The sequence below is a fragment of the Ailuropoda melanoleuca genome, chromosome 2 (assembly GCF_002007445.2).
Source record: "Ailuropoda melanoleuca isolate Jingjing chromosome 2, ASM200744v2, whole genome shotgun sequence".
Classification (NCBI taxonomy): Eukaryota; Metazoa; Chordata; class Mammalia; order Carnivora; family Ursidae; genus Ailuropoda; species Ailuropoda melanoleuca.
Genome location: NC_048219.1, coordinates 122990306 through 123015118, shown reverse-complemented (window position 1 = coordinate 123015118; position 24813 = coordinate 122990306). Strand labels below are relative to the sequence as shown.

Below are 24813 nucleotides of genomic sequence, written 5' to 3'. Positions count from 1 at the left end.
CCTGGCACACTTCTCACCTTATGTGTATCTCTTTGTTTAGAAATGTATCCCTTAAAACTTTTATAATGGAAGGTTCTGGTCAACGTTTTGCTCTGCATTAAATTCAAAGTGAAGGACTTTGTCTCAACCATTCCCATTACTATTAGAAATAATCCAGTATGGCAGCACCTGGCTGGCTCAGTGGTAGAGCATGCAACTCTTGATATCGGGGTCATGAGTTCAAGCCCCATGTTGTGTGTAGAGCTTACTTTAAAAAAATAAAAAATAGAGCATAAATAGCATAGGAGAACATGTGCTAGCAAACCTAAACCCTCAAAGCACCAACAAAGTCACCTTGCTGGTTGCTCAAGATGATGGCCTATCCCACAAAATACTTCTCTGCTTATTTATTTTAAGGACACAGAAGGAAAAAAACCTCCACTGAAAGTATTAATGAACTTGTTCAGAAATTAAACAATGTAAGAAGGAAAAGAGTAAGGACTTAGATGTCCTACATTTCAGGTGTTGCCAATCTGACTCTGTGCTAGCATAGATAAGAATAGGTGGGATGGGACATTAAAATCTGAAGGTGGGCAACCTCCAGGGTACCATTCCCACTGAGCTAGGACAATATCTGGCACACAGTAGTTACTTAATACACATTTATTGAATGAATTAATGAATCTTTTTGAGGCCGATCTAAGGATCCCATCCCCTTTTGTTCCTCCCCTTCTCCTCCCCTCTGCCTGTCTCCCTCCCTCCTCTCCCCACCCTCCTCTCCCCCTCCCCATCGCCTCTCAGCGGGCAATGTCAGAGGAAGAGCAGGAGACTGATCTATAGAGACAGAAAATTTCTACCAACAGCTGAGTCTGTGGCTGCCCAGAGGAGCTCTAGCTGCTCCTTACTGGAGGCAAGCATCACTTGGGAGCCAAGGACAGGCAGCACCTGCGAGCAAAGCCAGCCTATTGTGGTCTCTTGGCTGCAGTCCTATCACCTAAGAAAGGAAGCAGGTCTGCCCTGGGTCTAGTGAACACTGTTCGTTCATTCCTCAATACCCTAGAGGACAGCCAAGGGGGAAATTGGAGTAACTGTAAGTGGTTAAGCATGAAGAATGCCTCCCATGCTAACCTACCCTAACCCCTCAGAGACAGCAGGCTGTGTAAGGTCTTTGAGAGATAGAGTGCCCTTCGCTTCCACCTCTCTCACCTTTGACTTCTCTCTCTCTCTGTCTCTGCGTGTGTTTGCCTCATTCTTTTTTTCTCACCTCTGCAAAGGTAACAGACATGATGCAGAAAGCCCTCTTTGATTTCCTGAAGCACAGGTTTGATGGGAGGTGAGACATACAGATGTTTTTGTATTTTTGTTTTCCTTTAACTGAACATGTATGATAAATTGATTTGTGGATCTGTTTCCAGTGATTGCAGAAGTTCTCTAATTAAAAGTTAACTCAGTATTCAGGGAAGAATACAATGAAAGAATTCTGAAGTTATGAAGTTATGAAGTATAGCATTGAATCCCCAAGGGAGAAAGGACCTTGAAAAGGAAAAGAATCCATTTGTTTTAATCAAATGTATGTGTCTGTCTTTATTTCCTTGCTTGTTAGTGAATTCATACCAAACTTATTTTATGAAAAATATTAATGAAAATATAGACTATTTCTGATAAGTGTGGTGGCTCACTGGTCAAGCTGGTAGGAATACTTGGGAACTGTGTGTGCATGTGTTTGTGTGTGTGTGTATGTGTGTATGCATGTATGTGTGTACATAAGAAGGTATAAAGTACTGAGTTTCCTCAAAAGAAGAGTGCAAGAAATGTTTTCATCATAAACTTCCCAAAGTGACTGTTTGTAGGGAAGAGTACTTGTTTGGATGCTTAGTTCTGGGTTTATTTTACCAAGAAGTCACCTTGTATTTTATTGGTATATTTTGTACGTATCCTATGATTAACACGGCTCAGTTACTTTAGCCATCAAAAAAATTTATCACTTAAGTTTTGTGAAAAATGTCTAAAAGAGTTTCTGTGTTTTGCAGAGAAGTGGTAAAAAGTCCATATTGGCTCAATACTAAGCACTAAGCTCCTTCACAATGCAGAATGCACTCCTTGTAAAACTAACCACATTGCAATTACTGAAGACTTAATAGAAATGAAGAAAATGTACATAGTATGTACTGAGAAGTATGGGTACATGCATCCAACTTACCAAATATTTTTAAAAACAGCTTCAAATAGGTTATTTTAAATATGGTATTTTAAGGAAAAAACAAACATAATAATGCTTTAAGTACAAACTGTGTATTTTTGTCAAAAGAAAAGTCTTCTGGATAATTATGTTTAAAATATTCATTAGTTTCTGGGACTACATTCAAAGAAACTGAGATTTGGGTTCCAATCATTGAGATTTTAATTCAATGAATCAGAATGCTTCAGTGCCCTTATGTGAATGGCTGGATACATTAGTAGACTGCCAGGCTGCCTTAATAAATAGACCCCAAAATGTATAATGATTCAGATACAGTGGGAGCTTACTGTTGCTCATTGAACAGTTTGAGACAGGTGTTCCTCAGCTGGGTGGAGGGGGTTATACTGGGAAGGGGAGAATGTACAGAAAGCTTGTTGCGCCCATCTTTTGGGGTCTTCGGCCTGAGGGTGGTCTCTATAGTCAGCTGGTGGGGAGCGGCGTGTGCCGGCCTGGAAGTGCCGCACATGGTCCTCGCTTTTCATTGGTCAGAACCCGGTCATGTGGCCATGCTGAATTACAAAGCAGGCTGGGAAATGTAGTCTAGCTACGTGCCCAGAAGGAGGAGGATATAGATTTTGTTGAACAAATAACCGTCTCTGCCACGTTTATCTAATGGACACAAAATGCTAAGAAAGCCATGGGTTGATCCTGTTCCTCATATCCCTCTTTTTTTAAAAGAAAATAGACCGAGAATGAAATGAATTTCATTTCAAAGAAAAGAAATGAAAAGCACTGAATATTAGAGTTGGAAGGAAATGTAAGAGTTCTTTTATTGTAATCTCTTTTCTTCAGCAACCACAAACAGATGGATAAACGGCTTCTGTTTGAGAATGTTTGGTTATTGGGATTTCATTTCTTGAAAAAGCATTGCAAAGAACAGCTGAGCTCTGACGCTTTAACTTAATAGCAGTGGCCCTGATCTTGCCCGCTGGTGGCTAGGCTATAACCCTCAACTTCATACAGCAGCCTGTGGGTTGGAGGCAGCTAGCATGCATGGCTGAGTCTTCTGTGTTACTGGCCGCGCGCACACACACTTCCTCTAGCTTAAAGCTGTGTGGTTTTAACCTGTGGTGTCTTCACCTGAGGAAGTTCTGAGCAGGCGACCCCATAACAGCCCTGGAGCTGAACAAATCCCATCCCATGACACAGCCTGTTGTGTCAGAGTGTTTCTGTCACCACATAGCATCCTTATAAACAACAATGCTTTTAACGGTCTGAAAGGTAGGACCAACGGGAATAGAAGAAGGGAACTGTTAAAATTTAACAAAGTGAAAGTGAGTGGCTGAATTATTACTTTCAAGAAGGAAGCGTCTGAGGTTCCGCTTCAGTTTTCAGGCCCAGAAAGAGGAAGTGCATCTGATGGTAACAGCAGAGATTTGTTATGAGTCTGGTAGAGTTGCTGCATCCATCATTTACACACACTGTTGAAGATGATTTTCGTAGAAATATAATTAAAATGTCAACGCCTGGTGTTCCATACGGTCCGATGGCACAGTGGAGGAACTGGAGATAGGAGGAAGATTCAAACAGCAGCAAAAGTAATAGCCAGAGAAAGAGACTCAGCCCTGGAGAGCTCTGATTTATGACAGAGTTGGGAAAAGAGAGACGGTAAAGGTGGGAGTAGCAGAGTGGACTTGCTTTCAAATAAGAAGAGGCCAGTGCAGCAGAAAAACCAGTCATGAATTCAGTAGCTGAGGGTATGTAAAAGACTTTGATAAGGAAGAAGCAGCGTGCTTGTAGCCTCACAGGGACTCTGACACATCTGCTGTGTGGGAAATATCCTTACATTTTGAGCTACGACAATCTGCTGTATTATGTTTCACCAATTAATAAAGGGAGAGGAAACAACACATAGTCTTTAACTGAAACCAGCCAAGAGAACAATTATACAGAAGGCTTCAGCACAGTGATACAGCATAAACAGTATGTTCTAATGGAAACCTACTCAGTGTTTAACTGGCTATGAATGCAGTAGGTTAGACAAAAGAGTCAAGAGAAAGTCTTATTTTTCAGAAAGAGCAAAAAAGGGATCCATTGGCTAAGAGGCTTTCTTCAGTACTGTTTTTCAGATCCTGGTTAGAAAATAAGTCAACAGGGGCACCTGGGTGGCTCAGTCGTTAAGCGTCTGCCTTTGGCTCAGGGCATGATCCCGGAGTCCTGGGATCGAGCCCCACATCAGGCTCCTCTGCTAGGAGCCTGCTTCTTCCTCTCCCATTCCCCCTGTTTGTGTTCCCTCTCTCACTGGCTGTCTCTCTCTCTGTCAAATAAATAAATAAATAAAATATTTTTAAAAAAAGAAAGAAAAAAGAAAATAAGTCAACAAATTGGATTCAAGTCCAACAGCTTGATTGTTACAAAATCATAGACTGGCCCTTTTTTTAATACCTCAAATTATTTGAGGCAGTTGAGAGCTACTTATTACACAGTTTTATTGCTGTGGCTGCTACTGTAGGACCTAACTGTAATACGTGTAAGAAAAATGAAAAGTATAGTACTAACTAGTTCCTAGGGGATCTTTGTCCATGTGGATATCCACACATAGTGACAGTTCCCATGCACAGATCATAATTCAGGTGCAGTGGGATCAGCCTGGTGAACACACACGCAGTGACATGGAGCTTTTCTCTCTTCATTTTACACCACAGACATTCACTGGGGATCATCCTTTGGCATAAGGTGTGTTCAGCTGGTTGAATATACCATTCCTAGTCTCAACAGCAGGCAGTCAAACCAACTGCCATTTGTTGACCTATGCTAATCATTTCAAATTCCAATAAAATTGTTGCTTTATGCATTTTGACAACTAAATTAGATCTATGGCTGTTGGCGAATGCTTTGTAACTGGCATGATCATGGCCAAAAATCCTGGATGAACGTACTGTAGCCTATAGAGATAAGATCTAAAGTTAAAGGAAGTTGTTAATTGAAGGCTACTCAAAGGAAAAAAAAGGGTTTGAGAAAGAATTTGAAGAAAAGAGGCTGAGAATACAACTTAGGAGACTCAGAGAGGTACTATTTATTTATAAACAGCAATGGGCACACTTGATGCTATCACACAGCAGCCAAGGCATGGCAGACTGAAAACAACTTGTAACTGCAGTCAACGAATGGGAAAGAACAATAGTGCCTTCTGTTTCAAAATCAGTATCACCCTCTTATCATCTCCTTCTACCATTCTCTCTTTAAATGCAGACTCATCAGTAGTCAGACACTAGAGATACATAATCGAACACTTGAATGCCAAACATGAATATTTAAATTAGCAGGTTTTGATTATAACATGTCTGACCTAATTCCCTCACCCTCAAAGTATATACACATTTCATGGACTCTGGGAGTGGGAGAGTTCATGGTAAACTGCTAATTTCTGAGGATAGAATAGAAAGAAACTGTCCCCTTCCAGTCTTCAAATCTCCAGTAATTGTCTTATACACATTATATATGTGCATATCAACATAGGACACTATGGATAATTATTTAGTAAAGCACTTTATATATTACCTTGTTTGCTCCTAATGAGATAGTTTGGCGAAGCTGCTATCACCATTTTATTGATCAGGATACTGATGCTTGAAAGATGACATGGCTTGTCCATGGTCACACACCCAGCAATAGCAAGATCCAGGAAGAATACTCAGATCTATGTATGCCTTCCATCCCAATTCTCTTGACAGTGTACGTTCTGTTCTTTGGAATAGTCTTCTCTATGCATACTAGGATTTTTTTTAAATTAATGCACTAAACACATTACATATTAGATGTAGCAAAGATAGAGTATCGCTCTAGAGTATAGAGCTATACCCAACCACCTTAGAAGTACTAATTGTTTTTGAATGAATGTGTTATAACTAAAAGTATTTTTTTTGCAGAAAACTAATATTTATAGGTCATGATAGATTGCAGTAATTGTGATGAACTCCAAAACAGAAATAAAGAACAGTTGGGATTCAGATTTGCTTAGATTTAGAGAACAATTTTTGCTAGTTTTCAGTGACATTTGCTACAATACCCAGTTTGCTGAAGAACTGAACTTCTGTTCGTGTTTATCTACCAGCCAATAATCACTGACACTATGTCACAGAAAAGTTTCCTAGGGAACTTTTAAAAGACATATATCAAATAAGATGCATGGAAGTATTGAAAGACACTGGGGGAATGAGTACAGCAAGAAAAGAAGTAGAAAGGGCATTGTTCTAAGTAAAAATAAATAAATAAAAAATGTATAACGGTATGTAAAGTATATTTTTTAAAGTATATTAAACTAAAGAAAGTATATAAACTTAAGTTGTATTGCTGGGAAGAATGTTACAAAAAAATAAAGTTTGGATTTGGTGTCTGATTTTGGTAACAGTAAGCATATTTGTATGGAAAATAGAAACCTCTGTTCTGTCTTATTGAAGGGTTTCTGGGGCTGTGTCTGTCTTGTCCTGAGCTCTTTCATGCATGCTTGTGTACTGTTATTAAGAAATAACTTGTAATAATACTTACCAAGCAGCTGAATCTTGTTTTCTGCTCAGGTCGTGATCTCAGTCAGTGTCCTGGGATCGAGCCCCATGGTGGGCTCCACACTTGGTGGGGAGTCAGCCTGGGGATTCTCTCTCTCCCTCTCCCTGCCCTCCCCCATCTCTAAAATAAATAAATAAATCTTTTTTAAAAAAGATGTTTGAGAAATAACTTAGATTAACAAATTTGCTGGTATTTTGTTGACAAATAAAACAAAAAAAAGAACCCTGTATTGTCCATACCTTTCTCTATTTGTGGAAAATATGAAGCAGGTTTTTTTTTTTCCTGTGTATGTGTGTGTTAATTGTTTTGTTTGTTTGCTTGCTTTTATGTAGAACTTGTAAAAACTTGTAAAACTCTGTGTGTGTTTGAAAATAGCTTTGTAAACATGTTTAAAATCCAGAAAAAATAAGAGTACGTGCCTGTAGGTAATCCTTTCAAATTTTAAGAACCAAAAGTCACTATTTGGGCTTGTATAGAACTAGAAAATTTGATCTCCTTTACGCAGAGTAGACTTTTTAGGTCCTCCAAAAGTCCTTATTCTAGAAAGTTGAATTCTGTTCCTATTAACCCACTTGTCTCCAGTCATAGATTTGAATTGCTCTGGAACTTGACTGCATGTTTCTAACCAGCAACTCTGTTCTTAAAACAACAAACAAACAAACGGAAACACAACAATAAGCAAGCAAACCCTATTCTGTAAATAAAGGAGCTGTGAGCACAGGACTGCCTATGAGATTTCATACCTCAAGTTGAAAAGGCCAACTGAGTAATGGAGCCTGAGACATGGGGTTCGCTTGACTTTAACCTCATTGAAATCCTGACCACCTCTCTGCACATGGCCAAGGTCGACTGCATCTGTGCTTGATGATTTGGCTTGCATCTGGGCATTCAGGCTTGCTAGAGAAGAAAACTGAAACTCTAAGAGACTTGTGAGTCAGGTGACTAAGTACTGGCCTGGTGCTTGGGGCCTGTGTTTAGGCCTCTCACTAATCATGTGCAACTTCCTCTCTGTGTCTCAGTTTTCTTGGCAAAATGAAGAAGTTGTACTTGACCAGTGTTTTCCAAGGTCTTTTAGCAGTTGAATAGCTTTTTACAATGAAATCGTATATAAAGCCCCAATGTAGAAAACAGAAACGCAGAGGTGTTTGCCTGGCATGGATGGTAGGAATGCAGGCGCTCCACCAACTCAGCCTCCCTTCAGTGTTCTCAGTGGCCTGGAGGTATTTCACAAAACCTTTGGTTTCTGCAGAAGATAATTTGAAGATGCCTCAAATAATTTATTAGCGCTTAAAAATTCTAAAAAATGTAAAAGTTACCAACCATCTACAGCTTATAAATACAACAACACAAAAAGGTGCTTTGCGTTAAAATGACATTAGAACTTTTGTATAGCCTGTTGCTTTAGAGAAGGATTTCCAGTCATTTGTGAAAAGGAGTATTTTAAATTTTCCTTAAGGCTTTGGGTCACTGAAGTCAGGTGAAGAGTCTCCTGAGAAGGCTGATAGTATACCAAAACAGATGTGAGATGACAGATGGCTCAATTATTGTTCACAACTCTACCCCTTCCCTGCCCCAACCCCCAAAGGAATATAAAAATGAAGGAGAATGCGTGCACTGAGCATAAAGGGAAGGGGCACTGCTCTTCTGTCTCCTTTCCAGAACCCTGACAAGCTCTGAAAATAAGGATGGAGAGAGGTCCATGGTGGCAGTAACTGGCTTAGAGAGGCATTCTTTGCATTCTACAGGTAGATAATTATCTGAAATTGATCAATGCCAGTTTAAAGAATTTTAAAATTGTAAATTCCAGAGAGCCTTATGATCAATCATAGGCAAATAGACTCCTCTCTCTGTGTTCATTTGCCGTGTCTTTGCTTTATTCTTCTCTTGTGTAACTGTGGGAAACTTTCTGGCTTATCAAAATCCTTGCACAGTCTCCCCACCTTATGCATTCAAAGTCTTAAGCAAATATGCTAAACAATCTTATGATGCAGAATAGAAATCATATTTTCCATATTCTTAGAAATGAAACATTCCTTTGGGTTTGGGGAGAAATGCTTCTCGTATCATGAATTTAACCTTTGAGCACCAGGAATGCAACATCGCTACCAACTGGTTGAGTGTCGATGAAAATGAAGAGGGCTTTCCCCTTTGGCCAGCAGCATTGGTATGCCTGGGCAGAGCATTCGTAGTTCCTGGAGTCTTGTTCAAGAGCAAATCAACTGTGAATTGTAGGGAAATTGTGTTGCTGCTTCCCAGAAAGAGCATGGTTTATTCATATGTTTTGATTCCCTCCTGGTATGCTGTGCATTATCAAGAGAATTTGGCAAGGTAGGTAATATTGAAGGAAGAGCTGCATTTTCAACAACAGGTTTGTTTCTGTTTTAGTTTTGGTTTTGGTTAAATAGCCAAAACCTTCCTCCATTCTACCCAGCTTATATTTAATACTAGCCAAAGCCTGTTTAAAACACTTGTGGCCAATGTTTATCATACTGTGGTCACAGTGCTGTATGTAAAGTGGTTATTAAGTACTGTGGTTATAAATCACTTGACAGCCCCATAATATTTTTTACTGGCTTGTTCTGTTCTGTGTTCCTATTCATAGGATATCAATAACAAGAGTGACAGCTGACATTTCTCTTGCTAAGAGGTCTGTCCTAAATAATCCCAGCAAGAGAGCAATAATTGAACGTTCGAACACTCGGTCCAGCTTAGGTAAGATGTTCAAATGTGAGTTGTCCAAGCTGTGCTTTCGGAAGGGGATGACACATGTTTCGTTTGTGCATGTCTTTTCCAATTTGCTCCCCATTCTGAACGGGGAAGTTCTGATTAACTGAAGAGAATGCTATCCATGGAAAAGAAGGGAACAGAGTCCTACAGCAGCCAGAGCCTCCTCTCTCAGCTCTAGTCAATTAGTTAATTAGTAGTCTGGTGGGAAGAACCCTCATTGGGCTCTCCTGGTCTGTTATTGCCTAACCACGTGAAACACTCATCTCCACTCTGCCCCAGCTTCTCAATGAGGCTAATGATCTCTGTCATACCTGAGTCACGGCTGACATGAAAAGAAATGAGATGTTCAACCTTCTCAGATCTTTAGAAGAAAGCTAGATAATGGTGTCTTAGTGTTGCTTCTGCTGCTAGCTGGTAGTACTCAGAATAGTCACATCTTTAAGTGGAAATAGCAATGAGTATTAATAACATGCAGGGAGCTTAAATATGTCTTTCCTGGAGCACAGTCAGAAAGCATTCTGAAATTCACCGCGATGGAGAAGGGGAAAATGCCATATTGATATAGGATTGCAGGGTGCTTGCCTCACGGAGTCAAAGAATGAATCTCGCAGGCACAAAAGGGTGAGGTGAAAGTTTACGAAGTGAAGGTGAGAACAGAAAGGAAAGAAAAAAAACTCTCCAAAGTGAGAAGGGTCCCGAATGGGTTGCCACTGTGGGCTTTCACTGGCAGTCTTTTATTGAGAACTGACTAAGGTTAAATCTTGACGTCTCTGCCACTGATAGCACTCCTTAGTTTTTCTCTGAAGTTTGGTCATTTTCAGTGGTCCAGCTGTAGCTGTTACAGAGATATCTCTGACATTTAAGATAAATGAGGTAGACCCGTTAGTCTCATTATATTCTCTCACCTCTGGTTTTGTACGCCGCAGCATTTTCCACATCTGGGATTTTGTGAGCCTGAACACATAGCCCACTGTGTGGGCCTAGTCACAGAGCCCTCTACCTGTCTCTCCCTACCTAGCCCATCTATCCCTTACTCAGCATGTGGTTAGCTACATCAAGCCATGTATGAACAGGGCTGTGGAAGATGCAATCACCATCGACAGAAAAAAGTCCATGCTGCTGGGGAATCATGACATTCATCTCAAAAGCCTGTTTTTGCTTTCTGTGATCGCCAAGAGTGGTAGAGTCCACTTATAACTTTCTAGGAGTCTCTTTTGCATTCACATTCTGAGGGCAGTTTGTTTTACTCCTCTCTTCCTCATGGGCAGGGTAGGAAAGATAAGGGTCTTCTGTGTCACAACATTTTCTTAAACTACTGAGATGATGGTGGAAAACAAAAAAATTCCAAGATAGCTTGCATGCCCAAACAACCCATCAAGAATTTGCTGGAGGCTGAGTCTTGACCCTGAGCCAAGAATTGCACAGATTAGAAAGAGGCTATGAAGTATCATCTCTATATTCCTGGTATGGATTGGCACATGGTAATTGTTCAATAAAAGTTTGTTGGATGGTCGCTTAATGAAAGAATGTTAAACATACCAATGGAATAGTTGTCAGTCCTCAGGGGGACAAGATCCTGGGCATCAGTGGTTCTTCCCTTAGTTCAGTATTTAGATCCTTCACATCCAGGGTGAAACACTCTTAAAGACATTTTGACCTTGAAGAAGTAACAACAGAAGAGTTGATAATGACGAATCAGATTAGGTGACTGACTAAGGTTAAATGCCGTGGGAGACAAGGATGTCAAATTAGATCGAAGATTTCTTAAGCAAGCATCCATTGTCTGTTCTCCTGTCTTCCAGTCTCCTTTTCACTCCACAAAATGCCTTTGACTTTTAATTACTCCTTCCTCTGATGTATAGTGAGAGGCTAAAAAACACCTAAATGCGGACTCAAGGTTGCCTGACTCGAACCGTCTACCCCAACCAAGGGTCCCAAGGATATTCTTTGAAGTCGTTCTGTATAATTCAGTCACCTGTTTCAGTCAGTGGAGTGGAGTTAGTGTAAATATTGAGGACAAAACAAGGTGAATGTCAGTTCACTGGTTTTTCCCTTTGCTTTGCAAATTCATATACCTACAACCATTTGAATTAATTTAATGGCAATCAATTATAATAACCACTACATGAGGCACTTATGTCCATTTTCCTGCTTGTTAATGCTCATTTGTACATTCCCCATCACGTATTTATTGTTATGTGCTACACATTTTGCCAGACTTAGGAAGTACAAACATAACTACGAATTACCTTACCCATAAGCCACGAGGAAGAAGGGGCAGATGGTTAAAGTGCTGTCTGATAATGGAATTATGAGCCAAGAGCTAGGGGTATAAAGAGAGAAGGGTAGGGAGCAAGAGGTATCAGAGAAGACTTCAAGGAAGTTATAGTTGCGCTTGTTCTTCAAGGCAGACAGGAATGTGCAAAGGCATCAGCATTTGTATAGTTGGTAAACAAGTAGTTTGTGCAGAGAATGCTTAGAAAAGGGGAGGGGGTGGCGTGGTTTGAAAGCAACAGCGGGAGAGACTAGAAAAGCAGGTTGAGGCCAGTGGGTTAGGGCTCTAAGTATGCCTTGCTAAAGAAACTTCCAAAGTAGATTCTATGAAATGTTAATTCTGAAGGATACTAATAGTTGTTACATCCAAAATATTTTCCGTAGTCAAATTTGGAAATTTGGATTAAACAGTTGGCAGTCTTTACTGCAAGGCTTCTGAGGCCATTAAGATACAAAGGGTAATGCATATTTGAAATTCCAAAAGAAACTATAAGAGCCTGCAGTATGGGTAAAAAATCTCTTTTTCCACTTAAGATATCTTAAGGGATTAGTGTTCCAGAGTACTCACTTTGGAAATTGTTGCTATGAACCCAAAGGAGTCATTGGAGTAGTTTAAGCATTTGGATATAAGAAAGATCACAGGTGACAGAGATGCTGGAGAGAGATGGGTCTAGATTGGTCATGGTCGAGTTCTAGAAATGTTCATTGAGGTTCTTCTAGCATCATCGTCCATGACTTCTCAGAGCCCCATTTGTCTGGAATAAGATCACGATGAAACTTCCATTGGAACCTTCTAAGAATCAGCACGGGAAGTCAAAGATTGCTGGGTTTGCTTAAAGTTTTTTTTTTGAGAAAATAAGCTATGTAGACATATATGCCATTCTCTTTCTCAGACATACGGTTTATGGATTGAATTCCAAATACATATTATCCAAATATGGACCCACTCTAGTATATAGTGTGGCTTCTGCAGCCTTCCTGCTTGGTTGCCTGAGCCCCTCTTCACTCATGCCAGCATACCCATTGCCTAAGAGTTCTTTGTTGGCTAAGCCTTGGATGTGCTTGCCCTCTGCACAGGTCAAAAACCCTATTTACCTCATTGCTCATGCTGAGTAAATAAGGCTAGGTATTTCTGTGTTATTTGCAGTGTGTGCCTCAAGGGTTCTTTGTCCTAGAGCAGTCCAGTTTGCCTCACTACCTTTTTGCTACTTCAGGAAACACTGTATTCAGATTTGAAACTGACAGCAATGTAGACTTGTTTTACAGTAGTCCTGGCCAGGAGTTAAACCAAAGGCAATTTAATGACAACAACAAATGGAGAACATACCCCAACAGCCAGAGGCTGAAATCTACTACAATACAAATACACTTTATTTTCTGAACTTCTCTCAAAAGAAAAAAAAAATTTTAACTGTTTTTGACATGTGAGAAAAAAGGGACAGGTATGTTATTGTTACTAACATATGTAGTATGTGACTTCAGAAGAATTTTGCAAATGAGCCTAATTGTCCAAATTCTTTACCTAAATGTCTTGGGAGCTAGTCATATTTCAAAGCAATATAAAATCTTTCAGAGCATTGGGATTGGATCATATGAAAAATGATAGCTGTGTTCACTCTGGAAATTTCTCTTTCTAATACAAATCATGCATTAAATTTCAGTGATTTTGTGGGAAGAATTTTAGGCTATTATGCAAAGCTCAAGAAAATAGAGTTACAAGATAGTCTTGAGCATTCATGCTCCCACACACCCTGTCAGTATGTTTGGTAATGGAAGAGAGGATTTTTTTGGTGGATGACATGAACTTGAATATATACTTGATAAGCAAAACAAATCATGGCATTCTGGTAGAAACCCTTTTCAATGAGTATACTTAGAGCAACATCACCTCTTTCCTAGGCCATCTTTGAAATAATTTACATTAGGTAACTTTGTCTACTTTGTGTAATTTAAACAAGGTTACAACATTGCTAGGTCATGCCTATAATACATAGGCCAAAAATAAAAATAAGTGAAAAGCAAAACAAGATCATCTCTCTGAAAACTAAGTAGTCTAATTCAGACTTTGGACATGACCTAATAAATTAGATGATTTATAAAATATATACAAAAAAGTTTTTTATGTTTCAGAAAGCCAAATTATGTTTTTATAGATAATCTGCTTTGTTTTAAAAATAGCTGGATTGCTTCAGACAAGGAGAATAACTAGATTTTTTTACTTGACCAGATTCATGCAGAGATTCAGGTCACTTGGCTATTACAGCCAGTTGAATAGATTTTCATTCTCATGGCATTTCAGCATTTATAATATAATTGCCTTAGGTTTGGTTTTTTTTTTTTAATACTGAAGATTATGCCTTAGAACAAGTGTACTGACCCTAATACTTGAATTAAGACATAACAATATGTTAGTTGTAAGAGTGGACACAGACATTTAACCCTGGATAAAAAAAAATATGCGTATCAGTCAAAACAGATGAATTGTGGGATTTTTAAAAAACTTATTTACAAAATATTCATATATAAATTGTTTATTGGTTGAAATATTTCAGTGTAATTTGCTTTCCATGTGATGTTGCTCTACACATGTATTTCAGTTCTTTCCTACATGTGGTTTCAGCTTTCATAGCTCAAGTAAAAGTTCTTTTTTTTTTTTAAAGATTTTATTTATTCGACAGAGATAGAGACAGCCAGCGAGAGAGGGAACACAAGCAGGGGGAGTGGGAGAGGAAGAAGCAGGCTCATAGCGGAGGAGCCTGATGTGGGACTCAATCATGCCCTGAGCCGAAGGCAGATGCTTAACCGCTGTGCCACCCAGGCGCCCCCCAAGTAAAAGTTCTTTAGAACAAAGCAACAATCATAAACAACCTAGCTATATAAATAGCTAAATTTCAGGGCAAGTGTAAGAAGTGAGTTAAGAGAGCCATCTCCATTTTTTTCACCAAATTTTTTGGTTTTATGCAAAACTCAACCCATCTCTCTCTCTTTAGAAAAGATCTTAAGAGAAGTAGGAAATTCAAAATGCTCTGTTTTTGCAATATAGACCAACATCTGAAAGGAGTATTATGTTTTTAAATATAAGTACTAATTAATAGGGGCGCCTGGGTGGCACAGCGGTTAAGCGTCTGCCTTCGGCTCAGGGCGTGATCCCGGCGTTATGGGATCGAGCCCCACATCAGGCTCCTCTGCTATGAGCCTGCTTCTTCCTCTCCCACTCCCCCTGCTTGTGTTCCCTCTCTTGCTGGCTGTCTCTATCTCTGTCAAATAAATAAATAAAATCTTTAAATAAATAAATATAAGTATTAATTAATAAAACTAACTATGTCCTGTTATTTATTATTTCTCCTTTTAGCGGAAGTGCAGAGTGAAATTGAAAGAATCTTTGAGTTGGCAAGATCTTTGCAACTGGTTGTTCTTGATGCCGACACCATCAATCACCCAGCACAACTTATAAAGACTTCTTTAGCACCAATTATCGTTCATGTGAAAGTCTCATCTCCAAAGGTAATTAGCTCATTTGTGCCATAAGGATTAGAAGCTCATTTCCCTTGAAGTATTCTTTGCTCTGTGCTTTTTGTTAGTGGATAGGGAGAATATCTTATTGAGACCCTTTTTAATGGGCAGTTTTTAATTCCCACAGTCTGTATACGATCTAGAAATTCTAGGATAGCAAATAAAGAATAGCCGTTGTTTTAAAGAAGGTCACTCTATTGTGGTTCCCCAGCCAGGCGGTTATGCAAGAATATAATAGAAACAAAAAATTAAGAAAAGTGAGGGAAAGTAAGTATGGCTTTTCAGAGACATTAGGTTCTATCTTAATAAATTTCTCGGGTCATATTGATTCTTGTAGCACCTATATTCTCTCCCCAGTTGAGAGAGTACATTGTTCAAGAAAGGTATATACATTTATCATATATAAAGTCAAACAGCTCTGTATACAACATCTCTTATGGAAAAGCTATAGACGCTTATATATGTGCTCAGGTTGGCTTCTTCAAGGAATAAGGTATTCTGTGATACAGTGGAATATCTGCCACATGTGTTTATGCCACAAAGGTAGATAAAAATAAAAGCGAGGCAGCCTCAAATTGGTCTCTTTTGATTTGGGTGTTCTTTCATTTTTAAGAAGTGGTGATGTTCTAAAAAGTTAATGTGAAATAGATATGCTAGGGAAATACTACCTTAAAAATTAATTTATTTTCAACGCCTCCAAGAGTGCAACTTAGTGCTGACATGCCGATTCAGGTTCCCACCAGAGCAGTAGTCACCCCTCACAGGTGGGGGATATCAAAAGAAGCTGTGTCCTTCCCCAGCCCCTCAGCCTCCCATCTCTGCGGGCACTGCGTCTGCATAGGACGGGCTTGGGAATCCTGACCAAACCAGGACCTTTTGGGAACCATTAGAATGGATTGAACTTGCCTTGACCACGTGGCGGTCTCTCTGGCTCAGAACTGAAGGGGAGTCAAGCACCCTTCATTGCAGCAGAATAGATTTCAAACTCTTTCGCCCGCTGCCCCAGTCACCGCAGGGTCATGAAGTCTAGGAACAGAGGCTCCTGTGGACGTACGTGCTGAGGTATCATAGAGCCTCACTGACTAGGACTGTTTTGGGATGAGGGCCCTGTTTCAGCTAAAAAAAATTAAAGGGAGAGGAAAGTATATGGCAAATGTAGTCATAGCAGTGCCCAAATGACACAGATAACTCACTGGTTTGTATGGAGCAATATGCCAGTGCCAACGTTTTGCCTCGATTTCTATAATGGAATCATCTTATTAATGTAAACTGGAACGCCTCAATAATTATCAGTGACCAAAAGGACCAGATACATAAATGACTGATACTTGTCCGATATTGAGATAGTGAACTAAAATATTACTCAGCTGACTTTGGACATAAATGACCTGCTACAGATCAGTTCCTCCACTTTTGCAGGGCTCTCTTTGAAATCTCTGAGTAAAATCTAGGGCGGGAACTTGAGATCCCACCAGGACCCCACACGGAGGGAGAATAGGATGCACATAACAAAGCCACTATAAATGAGAGCCTGTGTAAGTGGGTGATGTCATTATGGAGTTTATATATATGATTTTTCATATTGTACTTCCTCTTATTATTACTCAGGGCCGGCCAGACTGTAAGAAAGGTCTTGGTTTATTCATTTTTCCTTTAACTCATTAATTTATGTCTTCTATCAGGTTTTACAGCGGTTGATTAAATCTAGAGGAAAGTCCCAAAGCAAACACTTAAATGTTCAACTGGTGGCAGCTGATAAACTTGCACAATGTCCCCCAGTAAGTACCATCATTTTTTGTCTTAGTCATTCTTGCCGGGACAGGAGAGGGTGATGTGTTTTTTGTTTTTTGTTTTCCTATTACCATTGTCATTTTTGTTTGAGAATGATGGTGACTATCTGTTATCATGAACATACAGGGTTTTTTCGAACAAACTGCTGCTGTCATGTTGGCTACACTCAGGCATCCAGAACTGGGTGGTGTCTGTCATGTAAAAAGAAATGAACCTAGTGTCCAGTGTCCCCTGTCCTTGCCTACTACCTTGATGACCTCGCAAACACTCAGCAGACTACTTAATCCAGTCATGGGGACACATTTATGAAAAGAGAAAAACAAATAAAACATACTGATTTGACTTTCCTTTAATTTTTCTGCCAGAAAGTTCCAGTAGGCAGAAAAGATATGACTTTGAAGGTTGAGAATTTATGGGAACTATAAGAGCCCTGTGGTTATAGCAGATGAAGAGATCAGGGTTAAATAAGATGAAAAATCATATTATAGCAACTTTTGTCCTGGTCATTGCCAGAAAACAGCTGCTGAGTTGAAGCCAAGAATATGGCAGGGATTTGGGGATGGGGGTGGGGGTAACTGCTCTTCCATGGGTCACCAGTGGCTGATCAATGTCTACTACTCAGCTGATTCACTACTTCTGTGCCTGCATTTCTCTAAAGAAAATAACTGTCTTTCCCACTGATTTGATTTACTAGATTTTTAAATATATACCTGTGTAAGGATCATTTATGCTCTGTGGAAGCATAAAATCTAATTCAGATGTTAGAGAGACAATACAGCATGGCTGTTAAAAGTATGGACTCTGGAGCCTGATTGCCTGTGTTCAAATCTACACTGGTTTTGTAATATTGAGCAAGTACCTCCCTCACTGGGTTGGTGTAAAGATTCAATGAGTGAATATGTCTTAGGACAGGGCCTGGCACATAATAAGCACCATCTAGGTGTTTCCGTGAGAATTATCAGATCTACTTTGCATTCTGCCATGCTTAACCTGTGAGGCTCTGTAAGGATCTGTTCCTGTCTGGTTCACTGTTATAGCTCAGTCCTTTATTACGGTCGGCCCACAGTAAATATTTATTGAATAAGTGAATGAATGAAAGGATGAATGAAAGGCAATAAGAGTATGATGCATCCTTTTACTGGATGCTTACTAGATAGGCCAGACACAATGCTGGATGCTTTACATAGATTATCTCTAATCTTCACTATTACCTAGTGAGGTATTATCCCCATTTTGCAGAGGAGGCTACTGAAGGCAGAGAGGTTAAATGATTTTCCTAAGGTCACACAGCAAATTAGGATTAGATTAGATCTATCTGACTCCAAAGCCAGTTTCCTGTCCTCACAGTCCCACCTACCTCTATACCTGGTTACCTGCCCGCAGATAATTTGGATAAGTTGAAGTTTGGAGTGCTATGTTAAGAAATCTGACTTCACATTGCCTATGAACAAAGTCCACTTACAAAATGGAATGTGTAACTCAAGTTCTGTGTGTAAATACAAGAATGTATTTTACCCAGCCATAATCCTCACCTGCTAGAGGAAGTTAACCTTTACTGAGCAGCTACCAAATGCTTGGCTATGCTATTGTTTCCAATTTTTAGAACAGTCTTATAAAGAGAGTTGTGACAGTTTGGGTCTTCCAGGAAGCAGACCCCTAAATGGAATTAGAAGTGCAAATTTATTGGAGAAAATGCCGTGAAAGACCAATAGAGAAAGAGGACAGGACAGGCCGGAAGAGCCTTCCAACCAGACCAGACTGATCTCATGAAAGAAAAGAGGAAGGAAGGAGAAATGAATAGGAGGAGCCTCAGACTGAGACACAGCTTTCTTGCATGTTTGTCACATGTTGGGCAGAACTGTTCAGGCTCTAGGTATCTGTGCTGTTCTTAGGCACTGGCCAGGAGCAGCCTGTGGAGAACACGGCTTTGGCTCGGACCAATTCTGTGGTCATTCCAGAAGGTGCCGAAGTCCCCCGCAACCCCCGTCCCAGGCTGTCTGCTAACTATACTCATCACAGCAGGTTTTCCAGGAAATCTGAGCATAGTCCTCGATGACCACCCTAGTAGATAACATTATCTTTGCTTTCTAGAAGGGAAAGCTAAGTCCCCCATTGAGAAACTTGTTGGAGGTAACAATTAGTAAATGAGCCCTAAGATTCAACCCTAGATCTGTCTGACTCCAACAAACGTCCATTCACTGTGCCATGCCACCTCTACACAGCTGTGTAGTGTGGGTGAGTCTCTGGCCCCCAAATTTGCCCTGCAAGTGATATCTCCAGGACAGAACAAAGACCTCAAGTGGTAAGGGGGAGGTAAGGAAATTGAGGGAGTTGAGAGGGAGAGTTCCAGTTCAGGCAACCATTGGGCAAGTCCATATGGTCCTTCAGGATGGACGTTCTGCTGCCTGAGACCTCATCTGGAACAGAGAATCTTGGAAAGGCAAGAGACATGGAAGTCCCTACTCTCTGGACATTGGCAAGCAAGTTCCTTTCTTTTCTGTGTCTGAATGAGAGGAGGTGTCTCCCTCTTTTCCCCTCTTGTTGCTATTAATGGAACTTCCTGTTTGCTTTTGTTATGTCTAAAAGCATCCCCACCTTCCTTTGTTTCCTGAGTCAGTGAGCAAAATCTCTTCAACCAATTTAGGCTTTTGAGAAACAAAACCCAAGAAGGGAAACCGAGAGCGGGCCATTTCCTGCCACAGCAACCATCAACCCCCCTGCCAGACAAGGAAGCCCAGACCCTGCCACCTGCATGGGTAGTAGAAAAGTATGGGGGAAAATACAAAAGGAAAAATACTGATAATATCTTGAAATTTGTTGGCTATGTCTGTCTTCACAGATGTAGACGGATCTATACTGGGCAGGCGGCCTAGTTCTGTGAGGTCCCTGAGGTGGCTGCAAGATGTGCAGAGATTTTGGAGCAAATCTGGGCAGACTGGAGAGTAGTTAGGCCTGTCTAATTTCATTGGACAGAGTGAGCAGACTCACCCACCAGGAGCAAGGCATTTCACAAGTCTACGCAAATGCAATGCCGGAAAGAGTGGGATGGCTTTCTAAGTGGTGAGCTCCTAGTCTCTGGCGGCATTCATTTGGAGGCAGGGTGGGGGGTTGGAGCGGGTTCTATGAACAGATGTCAGAGCTGTGGGAGGACTCACCTCTGGTGAAGACTGAATGAAGCCTGTGGTATCTAAGACCCTTCTCAACTGTAGGACTGATTCTGTCTCGATTTTGGAAGTCATCAGTGTAGAGATGTTGGCGAAAGCATGAAGGCTGTGGAGCCCAAGGAGGAGGAGGATATAAAAATAAGCAGAAAATATATCAAGTTAAGTGCTATCCTCATTGTTTCAAAATGTCATTAAGATAGATACTTCTATGGAGCGATCCTTGGGCATGGCGGAGGACATGGCCATGTCACTGTATGGTTAAATCAGACAAACTAAAAATATTTAGTCATCTCAATTTTGTGTGGCTCACCTACAAAAACTAAAATACATTCAGCGAACATTTAAATGTTAGGCCTGGGGTGCCTGGGTGGTTCAGGGATCCCTAGGTCCTGGGATGGAGTTCCGCATGGGGTTCCCTGCTCAGCGGGGAGTCTGCTTCTCCCTCTGCCACTGCCCCTCCCCCCTGCCCTTGCGCATGCATGCGCACACTCTCTCTCTTTCTCAAATAAATAACATCTTTTTTTAAAAAGAAAAGCATTAAGCCTGTTACCTTGCTAGGTGCTGGGGATTCAATGGCATGTTTCTACCTTTGAGGACTGCATAGTCTAATAAGATTACAGTTGGCCTTGGACAAACAGCCAAAACAGACTCAAACACAGAGAACAAACTGGTGGTTGCGAGAGGGGAGGTAGGTGAGGGGACAGATGAAATAGGTGAAGGAGGCTAAGAGATACAAACTTCCAGTTATAAATAAACAAGCCATAGGGATGAAAAGTACAGCCTAGGGAATATAGTCAATAATTTGTAATAACTTTATATGGTGACAGATGGTAACTACGTTTGCAGTGAGCATTCTGTAATGTATATAATTGTCATATCAGTGTGTCCTGCCTCTGAAACTGATAGGTCAATTATACTTCAATTTTTCAAAAAAAGATTATAGTTGGCTAAGTCAACTTTTAGCAAACAATTCGGTAGATCACAAATATCCCTATAGATACGACTTTATAAATCTCTTATAAATTAAAGGAGTGGTTTCGATCAGGGTCTCTCTAGCTCAGCAGTATTATTTTAGGTTGTAAAGTCTTTGTTGCGGGACCCTGTCCTAGGCACTGTAGAAAGTTTAGCAGCATCCCTGGCCAGTAACAGCCTCCAAACTGGGACAACCAAAAATGTGTCCGGACATTTCCAAATGTCCCTTGGGGGAAAAAAAATCACTCCTGGCTGAGAACCACTGGTTTAGGTTAATATAGACACACGTTCTGGTGTGTATAACATTACAGGAAGTCTTAATAAGTGATTTCTTGAGATACATTTTAGGTGAATTACACTAGTTTCTTCTTAATTTGATCTTTTTCTAAGAACAGTTTATTAACATTTTTTCCTGATGATTTTTAGAGAAAATACTTGTGTCCTACTAAAATTGATGTATTTTAGCTGCTGAGAGGGTTAACAATTAAGTTGTGTATATAATACAACGTGTTACTTCTGAAATAGCTGGAACCAAGAAAATACAAGTGCCTACTTAAATGTAAATAATACTGTGAGGTGTCTTAGGGTTTATCCGCATGTCAGGAATCTCAAACAGCCTCATGCACTGGGAAAGACAGCCTTGCCCTATTATATCTCAGCAGCAAATTCCGGTTTTATGCAATTGATCAGATAAACTGAAATATTAAACAAGCGGTCTGGATAAGTAAGGTTACTTTGTATTTAACATTTTCTAAACACTGTTTACATTATTAAACATGTTCATTTGATATTGTTTGAATAGCATTTGTAATGCTAAGAAGGAATTTTATGCTGTATGTTGGCACATGTGAAAAAGATCTTTGGATTATAAAAATGAGTAGTAATCTAAAAATGTGCCTGCATTTGTCCCTGCTTTACTTTAAGACCATAATTATAATTGTCACTGAAAGACTGGTGATCACTGTGTCATTTTAGTTCCTCTAGGAGAATTTACTGCTTGCTTAATTGGCCACTGCATCTCCAATCTGAAAAGTCAGCAAATTATACTGGCAGAGTCACACATTGCTAAGAAATTAAAGGCAGCAGTCTTTAGAAAGGGAAATCTAAAATAGTAGAAAAAAAGCTAGCTCTCTGTAGCCAGAAAAATGAATCTTAGATCCAGGGATTGTTGAAGCAAAAAGGAACCTTGAAGAGCACGCCATGTAGTATTTCCTGGAGTGTTTTCTTCCCAACGTGGGCTCCATATGATGTCAGCAGGTGCTATGGGGAAGGAGCTCTGATACCAGCAGTGTTTAAGAAAACACTATGTAAACAAAGATAAACTGGACTGCAGTAGAGCCTGCAGAAGCCTTAATAAGCTAATGAGTATTTTATATCTCCATCAGGGTGGTATACAGTGTTTCCCTTACATTTTCACTATTGACCCATTTTTCCACAGATCATCCTGTGGATTTAGTGTTTCATGGAACACTTCTGGGGAAGGACTGATCCAGTCCAACCTCCTCATTTTTCAAATGAGAGAACTGAGACCAAGAGAGGTGAACTGGCTTTCCAAAGAACATAAGCCTTGGCCAAAATCAGCTTAAGATAGTGAATGGCAACAAACTGGTTATTACATATTCTGGAAAGAGAAGCATGGGTTTCAGAGGTCAAGCTTCTTTTATAGAGAGGGGTCAGCAAACTTTTTTTTTTTTTTTTAAGATTTTATTTATTTATTTGACAGAGATAGAGACAGCCAGCGAGAGAGGGAACACAAGCAGGGGGAGTGGGAGAGGAAGAAGCAGGCTCACAGCAGAGGAGCCTGACGTGGGGCTCGATCCCACAACGCCGGGATCACGCCCTGAGCCCAAGGCAGACGCTTAACCGCTGTGCCACCCAGGCGCCCCAGCAAACTTTTTCAGTAAGGGCCAGAAAGTAAATATTTTTGGTTTTGCGGGCCGTACGGCCTTCTTCACAAAACTACCCAGCTCCGCTTTGGTAGCAGGAAAGCAGCTACACACAAGATGCAAATGAATGGGAGTGTTCCAGTCAAATTTTGTTTATAGAAGCAGGAGGCAGACCCTATGTATCCAGCCCACCAAAGTTGCCACCCTTGTTCTAGGACAAGGTTTTGGTCATCTGTGTGCAATAAACTTCCCTCAAACTTAGTGACTTCAAACGATGACCTCTTAGTGGTATTCCTCTAGTGGCTGACATGGTCCCTTAGCAGGGATGGCTGGAAGGCTAGGCTTAACCAGCTCCTCTTTCTCTCCATGCGGTATCAGGGCCTTGCCATGGCATCTCTCCAACAGGGATATAGGCTGCTTATATGGCAGCTCCCACGGCTCGAAGAGCCAAGTATTCCAATCTCTTAAGCTTAGACACTGGCCTGAGATAATGGTATAGCATCACTTCTACAGCATTCTGCTAGGCAAAGGAGTCACAGGAGCTGCCCAGATTCAAGGAGAGAGGACAGAAACCCTTCATCTCAGTGCAGGGAGTGTCAAAGAACTTGTGGCCATGTTAATCTGCTACAGACAGTTCTCTTCTGGAAGAGGGAAGGCTTTGCTTCATTGCTTGCTCTGGATTCACAAGAAAAAAGGTGGGATGCAGACAGAAAAGGAGCCAATGAGACTAGGACCCATTTTTTTTTAAATATGACCAGCCTGAATTTTTAATTGGAATATCCATCTATTCACTATATTGTGAGATTCCATTTTGTTTCTACCTGGTATTAGCACCCTTTTCCTTTTCAGAGAAATTGAAAATAGTACATGTTAAGAAGACCAAAGTTCACATCGCCCCAGTACTGTGGTAATAAGAGCTACATAATACATGGTGAGAAAAGCAGACAAGCAGACAATTGACTATATAAAGGAAATATAATCCCTTAATCCTACTTAGTTACAAGCTGGCTTGTGTTACCATAAGATGACCCGGTGGCTCTTTGAGCTGTGTAATTTTTTTGAGCGTGTGAAATGACATTGATCACTCTCTCTGCAAGAGGGGAGCTCATCTCCTCACAGAGTCTTGCAAACCTCTAACATTACAGTAACCATAGGAGTTCTCTTCTGTCATCCTTTATTTTCCATTGCTGAATAGACTCAGATTTATTCTAGTAAACACAGCAACTCTGAAGTGAATGATAGTTCCCAGTATCCTCGACCATATTGCTATCACAGCAGTAATTTCCCACTGCTCCTTTCTAGCCATTTTATGTAAATTATTTAGAATCATGTGGATTCACCCATCTATTTAATGTAACTCTCCCCAGTGGTGCTTTCATTATTACAGAGCCTCTGGGCGTCCACAGATTAATTCATAATAGTGCTTTTGAAAAAGAGAGTAATCAATTTGAGAGGTTTCCTTCATGAAACAAGGCCACATGGGATCTAGTTTGTCTCCATACAAAGGAGACTACTCTTGTTGCGGGGATTTTAGCCCCCCAACTTGGATACAACGAGTTCGGTCCCCACCGACTTAGCACTCCCATCAGTGCTATGATTTAAAGCACTGGATTAATTTGAACTTAACAAAACACTGGGTACCTCTTCTACAGACAATAACACTGGTAGATGTTGTAATTTTTGAAGAATAGGAATGGACAGGACAGAGGGGTGTGGTGAGGAAATGTGCGTGGGTTCATAATGAACGTCACAGATTGTTAAG

The 24813-nt window shown here is 40.4% G+C and overlaps 1 protein-coding gene across 7 annotated transcripts in view; it reads left to right on the top strand.

Annotated features, from left to right (window-relative positions):
• CACNB4 (calcium voltage-gated channel auxiliary subunit beta 4) overlaps positions 1-24813 on the top strand; it is a 240737-nt gene that overhangs the window by 202168 nt on the left and 13756 nt on the right. For all 7 annotated transcript variants that reach the window (XM_034654569.1, XM_019806909.2, XM_034654573.1 and 4 more), the window contains 4 exons: positions 1254-1312; positions 9327-9436; positions 15078-15229; positions 16921-17016. In XM_034654569.1, the coding sequence (XP_034510460.1) occupies positions 1254-1312; positions 9327-9436; positions 15078-15229; positions 16921-17016 (417 nt within the window). The remainder of the gene's footprint in view (positions 1-1253; positions 1313-9326; positions 9437-15077; positions 15230-16920; positions 17017-24813) is intronic.